This window comes from Haliotis rubra, unplaced genomic scaffold (assembly GCF_003918875.1).
Source record: "Haliotis rubra isolate DU_JTF1 unplaced genomic scaffold, ASM391887v1 Scf367, whole genome shotgun sequence".
Classification (NCBI taxonomy): Eukaryota; Metazoa; Mollusca; class Gastropoda; order Lepetellida; family Haliotidae; genus Haliotis; species Haliotis rubra.
In genome coordinates this window covers 256,924-270,479 of record NW_025767043.1, presented here as the reverse complement: position 1 = coordinate 270,479, position 13,556 = coordinate 256,924, and the positions used below count along the sequence as shown (strand labels likewise).

The 13,556-nt window shown below is 42.5% G+C and overlaps 1 protein-coding gene across 1 annotated transcript in view; it reads left to right on the top strand.

Moving 5' to 3' along the window:
- LOC124285710 (apolipoprotein(a)-like) overlaps positions 1 to 13,556 on the top strand; it is a 36,961-nt gene that overhangs the window by 4,434 nt on the left and 18,971 nt on the right. Inside the window, exons 4-8 of the mRNA XM_046721986.1 lie at positions 87 to 277; positions 1,388 to 1,747; positions 2,102 to 2,380; positions 10,962 to 11,294; positions 12,731 to 12,940. Coding sequence (XP_046577942.1) covers positions 87 to 277; positions 1,388 to 1,747; positions 2,102 to 2,380; positions 10,962 to 11,294; positions 12,731 to 12,940 — 1,373 coding nt within the window. The remainder of the gene's footprint in view (positions 1 to 86; positions 278 to 1,387; positions 1,748 to 2,101; positions 2,381 to 10,961; positions 11,295 to 12,730; positions 12,941 to 13,556) is intronic.

Genomic DNA, 13,556 nt, shown 5'->3' with positions numbered 1-13,556 from the left:
AACAACAACGACAGAAGCCACGACGACGACTACTCCAACGGCAACAACTACAGAAGCCACGACGACTAATACTCCAACGACAACAGCAACGACCACTTCTACTCCAACGACATCAACAGTCACAACGACTACTTCTCCCACGACAACTACCCCAACGACATCTACTACGCCTACGACGACTACAACCCCAACAACAACAACCACACCCACGATAACTACAACTCCAACGACAACAACATCCGCGATGACGACTACTACCACGCCCACGACAACAACGGCAATTACTACTACTTCCACGATAACGACTACTACACCTACAGCAACCTCAACGACTACAACCACAATTCCAACAACCACTACAACTACGACATCTACGACAACAACTACAACAACTACAACCACCACAACCACCACACCTACAACGACGACAACAACCACTACCACTACAACTACAACTACAACAACAATAGGTAACATTAACCAATCATTGCTGGACTGTGCGCTAAGGTAGTTAAAACTTGAAATAATACTTGCAGCATAGTCCATAGTCCGGTCTACGAGATCTCCCGAGATTCTCGCTGCTGTTGACCACGTGACACAGTATGAACAAAATGGCCACCAATCTGCATTAGACGCGGCTGGAGATGTCACAGCCCGTTTCCATGCCACTTGCATCCCAGATTCTGATAGTTTATTCATTGATATGTCACAATAAGTGACAGGAGCCATTTTGTTCTTTGTTATTCCATTTCCCGTGTTGAATATCGATTATTGGAAGAAGATACTTTCGAACACTGTATTGTCCTGTTTGCGGGTGGTGTCATCGAGGGGCGAAGAACACCTTGTGTCTCGCCCCTCAGACTTATCAGGGGTGGAAATAACTTTAAAATTGCTAGTGTACTCCGGTACAGTGGCACATATAATTATCACTTGCCCTGATAATTTTTCCACTATACCGGCCGTTTTCTTGTTGATTTTTTAAATAAACAACATAATTAACATTGGAATATCAACTAGACACGGTACAGTGTGATATAAAAATTTGCTTGCCCGACAGAAAAAAAACACTGGACTCGGGCGTCGGGCAATGGGTTATTTCCACCCCTGCTTATCAACAGATGTTCATGATGTTGTCGGATTCTGCTTTTAGCACATATTACCTATCATAATTGAAATTATGTTTTCATGATTTTTTTCAAATTAGCTTAAGTCAGAGAGATGATTCAGTTACGAACGTGCAGCAACGGTGCCAGCGGTACCAACCAAAACGGTAAACGCCTAAACTGTGTACCCTTTGGTTTGTTTTTCAATTTGTCTTCTCATTGTAACATGTCTGAAATACCTTAAACTCGCCACGGAAGGAATACACCCGCTTCTCTTATTTCAGCCCCCTGTTTTACACTGCAAGGAAGCACGGCTGTCTACAGTGGAACCGTGTCCGTCACCGCATCTGGGAAAACATGTCAGTCGTGGCAGAGCACGTCTCCGAACAACCACGCCTATTATTCAAGCTACTTCGACATCACCAACGGCGACGCTGGCTCGGGCTACAGCGGCGCCAGCAACTACTGCCGCGACCCTTCTGGCGGTAGCATTCTTCCATCCGGGTACGTGTGGTGCTATCTTGCAGACAGCAGCGGATTTGAGCAGTGTAATATAAACCAGTGTACCACGACGACAACAACGACTACAACGCCGACGGGGACAACCACCACTACGACTACAACAACACCTCAAACAACGCAAGGTACTTTAATAAACGAGTCAGTGTCTATTGGAAATCTAATAAATCCGGTATTAGTCCGAATTAATAAATGAAACACGAGTTTCCGGATTTTAATGCAGATATTCCTACGCCAATGCAACAATCAGATGCCGGTGTTTGTAAATCTGTATACAATAAGTATCATTCGGTTAGGAAATATCTACAGGTATACGAACATTGATGTATATCCCCTTTATATTGCTATTTTCTGTTGTTCCCCGCCTTGATATTACTGGTATATTGCTGAAAACTAAACTCCCTCACTTATTTTGCTCTGGTCTCAGATGTTCAATTTTTTTTGGGGTCTCGTAAAGACTTTATATCCCGTCTTTTCAGCTGCCTGTTTCACCAAACAAGGAAGCACGGCCGTCTACGGTGGAACAGTGGCCGTCACCGCATCTGGGAAAACGTGTCAGTCGTGGCAGACCAAGTCTCCAAACAACCACGCCTACATCGCCAGCTACTTCGACATCACTAACGGCGTCGTAGGCGCCGGCTACGGTGGCGCTGGCAACTACTGCCGCGACCCTTCAGGAGGGAGCATTCTTCCTTTTGGCTACCTATGGTGTTATCTTGCCAACTCTCCTGGATGGGAGACATGCGCAATTGCTCAATGTTAAATGTGGACTTGGGTGTTAAATACATTAAATAACCTATAAATTCTAGTACGCAATGTGTGCTATTATGTGCCTTAAAGAAGGCGTTACCCTATATCTATACACTGTGGACCACTTACGTTAACATTTGTCTGCCTGGGGAGTGGAGGCAGTGGTTTGATCTACGGCTACGTCATATCAAAGTAAAGTACTTGTTATTTCCCTGCCTGGAGCTCGCCATTCATGGGATAAAAAAGGAACTGGTCAGGCGGTGTCATTATAGTTGGTCTAAATGGATGATACGAGTTCATCTGAAGCATGCCTACTGTGTATGTGTCAAGACTAACACACGCCTACGCATGCGCACACGCACGCATGCGCACGCACACGGGTCATAGTGTGATGACAACTGAAGGTATTGATCATATACTAACCAGGGCCCTTATTCTCCACACGTTCGTAGCCCTAAGAATTCTTAACTTTGATCGTAGCCAATGTGTTAAGAATGGGCTTAAGAAGTTCGTAGGGCTACGAACGTTTCGAGAATAGCTAGCCAGGGCCCCGTTTCACAAAGCTCTCGTAGCGCTACGACTATCGTAAGTCAATGGTACAGAACAGGGGGTAGGAATGCTACGAGGAAAGTTACGAGATTTTAGGCTTAAGAGAGCTATGTGAAACAAGGCCCTGGCCTACGGATCAGCCTTACTGACTGACTGACTGACTGAGTTTGGTTTTACGCCGCAGCAATATTCCAGCAACATCACGGCGGGGGACACCAGAAATGGGCTTCATACATTGTACCCATGTGGGGATTCGAACCCGGGTCTTCGGCGTGACGAACCAACGCTTTAGCCATTAGGCTACCCCACCGGCCCGGATCAGCCTTACTAAGTACGGGAATTGACCATCAATAAACTGGGTGAAAGAGTATTGTGTTTTGTTTAACACTGCACACACGATCAACTATGTTTCAACTCTGTGACGGCTGTAATTGAAGCAGGACCAGTGATTCCAAGTGACTGACGTGATGAGCATCGACATTTGCAAATGGAATACGATGATATACATCAGCTGTCTCAACAACCCGATACCCATATTCAGGAGCGGTAGTTGTTAACTTCGCTCGTCCCGCCGAAGACCCGGGTTCGATCAAATGGAAAACTGCAAAAAAAAGCAGGTCACACACTCACTCATTCACGATACCTGAATTATGTTTTACCTAAAAACATAAGTTGCAAAACCAATTCTAACCCAATTCTAACCCGCATCATACCCGTGATGACCAGGGTTGGAATTGATCTTCAGTAACCCATGCTTGTCGTAAGAGGCGACTAACGGGATCGGGTTGTCAGGCTCGCTGACTTGATTGACACATGTCGTCGTATCCCAATTGCGTAGATCGATGTTCATGATATTGATGACTGGATTGTCCGGTCCAGACTCGATTATTTACAAACCTCCGCCATATAGATGGAATATTGCTGAGTGCGGCGTAAAACTAAACTCACTCACTAACATGTATCTTCATGGATTCTACACACAGGAACACACAGAGAAATACAGAAAGTGGTGTTTTATATGTGAGTGCATGCATGCGTGTATGTTTACTATTCAACAAAGAACCCAATAGTTAAGTAGCCACACAATATACCGTACGGTTAAATAGACTGTACTATAGCATGATCCGTACTGGTGCACACAGGTGAGTTGTCTGTGCACGTTGTAAGAAATAAACAATACGTATTGTGGACGTACAACCAGTCACTCCCAACTGTAAGTCGTAAACCAAATCCGTCAATGGAAAAAGTGAAAAGCCAAACCAACAAAGAGCGAAATCCCCATTAACAAAATGCCGGTATTTCACACACATCGTAAACAAATCTAAACAACAATATCAGAGGCACACTGTACAAACAAACTCTTATTTCACCAGAGCCTTTAATGTTTTATGATTCCTATAGTATGTATTGTATACGGCCAGCTGTACATAGCGTTGGCTGTCGGTTATGTGCCTCGCTGTCTGTGCCTGAATGTGTTCATGTTTTCATACTGTGCAGTCATGTCTAACTTGCTGGAGTGGCATTTTTTAGTTGAGAAGTACAATATAGAACACATGTTTATGGATAACAACTTCTTTAAGTCGTGAGTGCGACGTTTCGATACGGATTCTTGTATCGTTGTCAAGCAGGAGTCAGTCATGTCTAGTGTTGCGATGCATACCTTCTATATGTACAAATATTCTAGAAGACGGATATCACTTTGTGTTATATGTCAATTGTATGATGAGATTAGAAGGAAATACACAACTGCAAATATGTTAAACTATAAAAAATAATCTTTTAACAAATAGTACACAAACCTTAACATTTTGAGTCTTTATTTGTCCATGTTTATGAGAAACAGAGTAAATACTATCTGAACAGTTATCTAAAGTCTAGTTAGACATATGTTTAACTAAATACCCACTCTTATATTGAACCATCTGTTATATTTGTTGTACAATTGATGCATATGGGCCCGGTGCCCTTCATACTTGAATAAAGAATTGATTGAATGATTGACATGTACTCTCTTGTTTCAATTTATTTTATTTTTCATGAAACGAAAGTCTTCCGTCATAAACGGCGGTCATTACATAATGACATATACAAATACATGAACATAATCAGATATCCAACATACCAGGATGTAACATAGTTAGACCAGTGAAATATCAGCCTGTATAGGGTGTTGTATGTGGTGGCATACCCAACATATCATGTTTTATATAGCGCAACACGCAGCATACAGTGTCGCATATAGCGTCATATCAGACATAGCATATTGTATATGGGGTCACACCCAACATATGCTGTATGTTGCACAACATCCAACATAAGTTGTATAAAGTGTCATATCCGAAATATCGTATTGTATATAACATATCAAACGACCTATCATGTTGTATATTGCACCATATCCGACATATCATATTGTATATAGGGCCACATCTGATCTTTCCATATCATAAAGTATATAGGCTTTATAGCATTACATCCGACATGCCATGTTGTATATAGCATCATATACGACATGTCATATTGTTTAAAGCACCACATCTGACATATCATGCTGTATATTGCATCACATCCCTTGTATCTCATATACATGTACTCTAATGTACAAAAAATGAATGACATGTTCAAAAGTTCGAATAGTAATATATCATGGTCCCAGACAATATGAGTACTAGTATTACATTTGGTTAACAATTCACACATATTTGAGCAAATCCCTCAAGTTAAAACATATTAAACGTTAATTACTCAGCACGTCGTCTTAATCGTTTACTCTCTACAAAACATATTTTATAATATCCTACTTCGTTTCAAGGTTACAACCAGAGACCCTTCGAGCTCTCCTTCCCCCACAGCATGGCCCTGAACGCACAAATAACTGCAGTAGAATCACAGCTATATTAGCAGGTATAGATTTCCAGCGAAAGAAAACCTACAAAATACATGGATACATGATACTTGTACATATACACATTCGACCGCCTCCGTGGTGTAGTGGTTAGAGCGTCCGCCCGGAGAGCGGAAGGTCGCGGGTTCGATCCCCGACCGCGTCATACCAAAAGACGTTAAAGTATGGTACTTGTTGGTCCCTGCCTGGCGCTCGGCATTAATGGGTACTGGTCTGCTGGTCGGCTCGGAGTCAGTATAATGTGTCTGAGTGGGGTATTCACATGCTTCACTGCGGCATGGTATCTCAGTGAGCTAGCACTATAAAACCAGCTTAAGTCTGGGCTAGTACAAGCAGCCGCACATACACATACGCATGCACGTCGTCATATGAGCGAAAGATTCTCAAGCACGACGTTAAACCCAATTTCACCTCACCTCACATATGCACTTCATATTCCACTTGTATTCATTTCATATACATATTTCAGCATATACCTTCTACATACACTAGGGCCAAACACTAAGATAAGGTTACCCAAATATACAGTGCAACATTATACTTTCAATATGAAATACAAATCAGTTTAAACATTTAATAACCCTACCTAATTTTCAAAAATAAATCCTGCCCTTGAAGATCCGGGCTAGAATTGGTCTTCAGCAACCCAAACTTGTCGTAAGAGGCGCTGAACGGGATCAGGTGGTCAGGCTTGGCTGACACGTACCATCGTATCCTAATTGAAAAGATCGATGCTCATGCTGTTGATCATTGGTTTGTCTGGTCCAGACTCGATAATATACAGACCGGCGCCATGTAGCTGGAATATTGCTGCGTGAGGCGTTAAACAACAAACCAACCAACCAACCCATCATATGTCAGGAATATTGTGTCAATCGATGAAAACAAACCAAACACACATGAACAGAAAACAAATGTTTCAACATTTGTCTACCATGTTTTTAATAACCTGGGATCCACAAAGCGTTATTACGCTATTCGTAAGCCAATAATCTGGTATAGTTACGATATGTCGTAACGTTACGAAGGCTTTGTAGGTCAGGACCCTGCAGGGAAATAGTATTATGTAGCATTCTGAAGAAGACGTATTTTTTGAAATGTCAGTTTATATAACACTGTTAAATGTGCCTTGTCATAAAATCTGAAATTCTAAAACAAACCATCGTCTACACTACACAAGGAATAAGCGATTTAAATCAATTCCATGAACAATAATCTACCGTTATACATGAGAGAGCGCGCTGTCCCAAACATGGAAATGTTAGAACGATGAAACAGTCCGCAGTCTCTAAACTTGGCATGCGCAGAACAAGTAAGGAGATGACAGTCTTTTCGCTAAGATCAAGAAAACGTCATATTGAGTATTCTTATATCTCACAGCATATTTACGGAATGAAATGACAAGAAGCAGCTCTGTAAGTCTCTAAGAAGAATAAAAAAGTTGTTTTCTATAAGATGCATTATATCTTCATATTCTTCCAACTTCTCAATGCCTATGATTGACTGAGTTTGGTTTTACGCCTCTTTTAGCAATATTCCAGTAATATCACGGCGGGGGACACCAGAAATGGGCTTCACTCATTGTACCCATGTGGGGATTCGAACCCGGGTCTTCGGCGTGACGAGCCAACGCTTTAACCACTAGCCTACCCCACCGCCCCTCAATGCCTATGCGGGAGGTGGGATAGGCTAGTGGTTAAAGCTTTCACACTTCACACCCGGGGTCGCTTCCCAAGATGGCAACAATTTATGAGTTTCAATTTTGGTGTCCCGGCACATACTGTCAGTATATTGCTACTCTTTCACTCACTGTAAATGCCTGTCGATTTGTGCCGAGTTGTGTCCCTTAGCGGCCATGACCTACAACATATATCATATATACTTTCATATATCACATTTAAATCCGTGATCGGTCAACACCAGTGTTCTGTTTATAGGGAACTCCAAAGAGGTAAATCAGTATGACGTCACATAAAACCTTCCTGCCAGATTAACCCGCCAAACCCTTATACATGTACATTGTGAATACTTTTTATGCACCGCAGATTTAAACCCGCCCAAAAATTCTCTTTGTCCTTGGTCAATCGTTGCTTATTAATACTTGATGTCTAACAAAAGCCTTTACTTCATTGAATTTAGTCGTGTTTTGAAATGGATAAAATGCTTTGGATATCAAATAGGCTTTTAAACGCATATCCAATAACTGTAAACATTCTCAACAATTCGCTAATACCATTCTACCTTTCACACCGACACTTCTCATTACTAGCTTACGATTGCCTATTAAATTCGGTCAATAGGAATCCTTTCGACAATTGTATACACAGCAGAGACGCACTAGTCAACCGGTCATGCCTTCTAACCTATCAATAGAAACGTTTAGTCTCTTCAAGTATGATCTGGCCTTTTGTGAAGGTCATTCGAGAGACGTCACGCTTCAACGGCTTTGATATACGTATTCATTCCTATAGCATGTGTATTGGGTTCCTATAGCATGTGTGTTGGACCAAACACGTCAGCTCCTCTTTAGAAGAACGGACACCACTGTTGAGATAACACTACCCGCAGTTTGCGACAGCGTTATCTGTCAACATGAAAATAGTGGATGATGTCGTACTGCTGGTGCTGCTGCTGTCAACGTCGATACAAGGTAAGGTCGTAATTATCATCAGGTGTTCACAGATTTAATGAAGATTTCAACCCGTATCGAAATTATATGTGTATTACATTTGCTGAAGCAAAGTTTAACGTACCCTTTAGGTACGTCTTGATGGTATTTTTATCAACAGTAGTTTCGTATTCTAAATATAACCTTTCTGTAACGACACACATGGAACAGTTATCAGTTACTCTAGTAGCAAACACTTTAATACAAATTGGGCCGGGTGTTATCGAATGGGGTATGGTAATCCTCTTCGCGAACACCTGGTGTCATCACTTCCTTTCAGTCTTCCATAGATGCCTGCGCTAATTTCCATGTTACGTCCGATGAATCGCTTTAGAAGGTGCTCTGGCGCTGACATTATATATTTAGTATTGCGCTTTGCAGAACTCTGCGTGGGATTACATAAATGTATTGATTGCTCTAAATTAGCCTAATTAAGTCAAAATGAGTTGAGTTTTGTGTCACGATACTTATACAACCTCCAAAACATGAATTCTGAGCGAAACTAAACATCGAGTTTAAATTTGTCATTTTTTCATCCTTGGCATATATTCATGACAACTGCATGTTTAATTTGGTCAAATCCCTTGTCAGAAAGTGGCCAGAGTTTCTGGACTTTTGTGAGTCCAGAATTACGTTGTAACGTGTTATTGTCTCCAGCCTGTTAATATCAAGTTCCTTTGTCTGAGAGGTTCGTGCTGGTGAGGTACGCTGACGTTGTTTTGTTTGAGTATTTACTCCCGCTGTAAATATTCAATCATGGACCAATCAGACCAGCAAAATGATAATAACATCCAAAGTTCTTGGGGCACGATCCGCAAAATATACCAAATCACCAAACGGAACTACCCGAATCAAATGTCGTCGCCTCTAACAATAAGTCCTGACACTGCCTGACACTTAAACAAACCTGCACACACCCATAACACTTAGACATACACACGCGCACGAGCGCACAGACGCACACACATACACTCGCTAGCGTCGATTGATGTCTTATTTATTAGTTATGGACATATTTTGATATATTTGATAGCAAAGGACGCTTAGGTTAAATTCTATTTGTCATCAGCATGTATTCGTTCAAATTATTTTGTAGGTAAACAGTAATAACCAGTGTCTTGAGTGTAGAAAGTACAGGTACTACACAGGTCCAGTGTCAAATTAAGTGACCGGGTTTTAAATGGTCTTCAGCTGCCCACGAGGCGACTAACAGGATCAGGCGGTCAGACTCGCTGACATCGTAATCTGATTGCTTAGATGCTCGTGATGTTGATCACTGGATTGTCTGGTCCAGGCTTGATTATTTACAGACCGCTGCCATATAGCTGGAATATTGCTGACCGGCATTAAACAACACCCAATGACACAAAACAGTCAAATTAAGTGATACCACTGGATTGTAATGCCATGGTTACGGATGATGCCACAATGGTCTTCAAAGCATCGTGATGCAGTTCATTGTCCTGCAAACGTTAAAGCCTAATCTCCATGATTGAAACACATCCCAGAATTAATCTTTAAACGATTTCGACTGATGGGTTGCGTTTGTTTGTAGGATATGTCATGGTAATGACATGTTTCACTAAGGTGGAGGCTACATGTCGAATCGGGTACGAAGAAACATGACACACTCTAACTGTTGATACTTTGATCCGTTTTACCCAGAGTCTGGTTCACGTTGCATATTATGAATGATGTATATTAATGGTAAAGATCCAGGTGTGGTTTGCTGCTGTTGGTGTTGGTGTTGCTGTTGCTTCCAATATTCAGGATTGACTCGAGATGTTGAAGTTATGATGTTGATGATAGAGGTGCTGATGTTGTTGTTGCTGCCAATATTCACGATGTACTCTAGTTCAGCATGCTGAAGCTTCAAGTCCTTCTGCTGAGGATCGGGTCGTTGTAACATCCAGTTCAAAATGCACATGTTATTATAAACTATGTCGCGTGATGATGCAGGTGCTGATGTTGCTGTTGCTGCCAATATTCACGATTGACGCAGGATGCTGTAACCCGTGAAGGTCCGGGTTAGAATTGATCTTCAGTAATCCATGCTTGTCGTAAGAGGAGACTAACGGGATCGGGTGGTCCGGCTCGCTGACTGGGTTGACACATGTCATCGTATCTCAATTGCGTAGATCGATGTTCATGCTGTTGATCCCCGGACCAGACTCGAATATTTACAGACCTCCGCCATATAGCTGGAATATTTCTGAGTACGGCGTAAAACTAAAGTCACTCACTCACTCAGGATGCTTAAGTTTCAGGTCCTTCTGACGAGGATCAGACTGTTGTAATATCCAGTTCAAGATTTACCAAACATTACAAACTATGTTTCGTGATAATACAGGTACTGATATTCCTACTGCTGAAGTCGCTAAAACTCGACTTCCCAGCCCACCAACGTATATCACACGCATATAGTGATTTGTTCAGATGATGACTGTGTCTTATTTTTCAATATCAGTGACAGGTGCGACTGACTGCTTCACCCTCAGCGGCAGCACTGCCGTATACAGCGGCACCGTGGCCGTTACCCAGGCCAACCAGCCATGCCAAGCTTGGTCAAGTAAAACACCCATCTTCCATGGGTACTTCTCAAGCCAATTCGACATTACCAACGGTGCCGCGGGGCCGGGATTTGGTGGAGCCCTCAACTACTGCCGAGATCCTTCAGGAGGAGGTGTTAATCCTGTCGGATATGTGTGGTGCTTCGTCAGCGACGGTTCCGGAATTTGGGGCAGATGCAACGTCCCATTTTGCGTACCAACGACTCCAGCTCCCGCTCCCGGAGCCACACGTAAGATGGTAGTACGTTGATCCATTTCCTCGTCCCGATCCACAAAACGTTCGCAGAGCTAAGACATTCGTAATCCTATGATTAACTATTAAGTTACGACAGGTCGTAACGTTACGAACGCTTTGTGGATCAGGGCCCTAATACTCGAAACGTTCGTAGCCCTAAGAATTCGTAACTTTGATCGTACCCAATGTGTTAAGAACGGGCTTAAGAAGTTCGTAGGGCTACGAACGTTTCGAGAATAGCTAGCCAGGGCCCTTATACTCGAAAACGTTCGTAGCCTAGGAATTCTTAACTTTGATCGTAGCTAATGTGTTAAGAATGGGCTTAAGACGTCCGTAGGGCTACGAGAATAGCTAATCAGGGACCCGATCCACAAAACGATCGTAGTGCTACGTGATTCGTAAGTCTATAATAAACAATGTAGTTACGATAGCTTGTAACGCTACGAACGCTTTGTTGATCGGGCCCAAGGACCCTGGTGGACGTAAATGTGTCGTTATTTAGGAACCATTTGAAATATGAAATACTTTGACATGAAATATGCTACAAGCTGTTGTTAAAAGAAGTCCCCGCCGTGATGTTGCTGGAATATTGCTAAAAGCGGCGTAAAACCAAACTCAGTCAGTAAAAGAAGTCCATGACCATATGTCCTTGTTGCCTGATGGTCTCTGTTTCTAAAACTGTCCAGGGCCCTTATTCTCGAAACGTTCGTAGCCCTAAGAATTCTTAACTTTGATCGTAGCCAATGTGTTAAGAATGGGCTTAAGAAGTTCGTAGGACTTACGAAGTTTCGAGAATAGCTAGCCTGGTTCTTGGTTTTACACTTTAGTGATGAAAAATATCCAGTTGCCATATACAAGACCCTGTTTATAGATTATCAGATGGCCTGTTCCTGTTTCCACACACAGTTTGTGAAGGCGATGGAAGTGATACTGTTGTTATCATTTAACTGAGGATTTTCATCTCACATCCTTTTTCATGTTGTGTTTTATCAGCGCCTGTCCGTGCACACACAGATATTAATGCTTAACTTTCATACGATAATTACTTACATTACATTTACCCAATAAAGAGCTTTCTTTCAACCAGACGTATTGTCTATTGAAGCCAGCATACTGAGTCCCATCCAAGCGATGCCAATCGTCCCTTAAAGCTAATTGGTGCATCGATGTTCTCCAATATTTTATTACGAAATTGCATCTTTTATATTAATTTAATTTTGTCACGTAGTTCAGGTTAGTGAGACTATTTTCTTGTAATTTCAATTACGTTGAATTATATTTATTTCGCTTTGCGTCTATTATTGGTCCATTTATTTTCTCGATTAATTTCTCGAATATTTTTACGCAAAATTATAATGAATTCGAAATTTAACTGAATAAAAGCATCACTCGATAGAACGATTGCATCCAAATTAATGTGTACATTTCCAGCGCCTCCTGAGTGTTACACGATACAAGGGGGTACTGCCGTCTACACCGGGTCCACGTCAACCACCATCAGTGGAAGACCATGCCAGTATTGGCAGAACCAGTCCCCAATTCCACATGCGTACCAATCCAGCTACTTCGACGTCACCAACGGCAGCCCCGGCTCCGGCTACGGCGGTGCCCTGAACTACTGCAGAGATCCATCAGGGGGTGGTATATCCTCAGTGGGGTATGTGTGGTGTTTCATTAGTGATGGCACTGGAATATGGGAAGTTTGCAATATACAGAACTGTGCTGTGACGACTACAACAACTCCAACAACTACCACCACTACCACTACTACTACTACTACGACGACTACCACGACAACTCCAACGACAACATCTACAACAACGGAAGCAACAACCGAAACAACAACTGAAACTACTACTGAAACAACCACGGAGACAACCACCGATACAACCACGGACACAACCGCTGACACAACTACGGACACAACCACAGACACAACTACGGAGACAACCACAGACACAACCACTGACACAACCACTGACACAACCACAGACACAACCACAGACACGACCACAGACACAACCACTGACACAACTACGGACACAACCACGGAGACAACCACAGACACGACTACAGACACGACTACAGACACAACTACGGAAACGACTACGGACACAACCACAGACACAACCACTGACACAACCACAGACACAACCACGGACACAACCACAGACACAACTACGGACACGACTACGGAGACAACCACTGACACAACCACAGACACAACCACAGACACGACCACAGACACAACAACGGA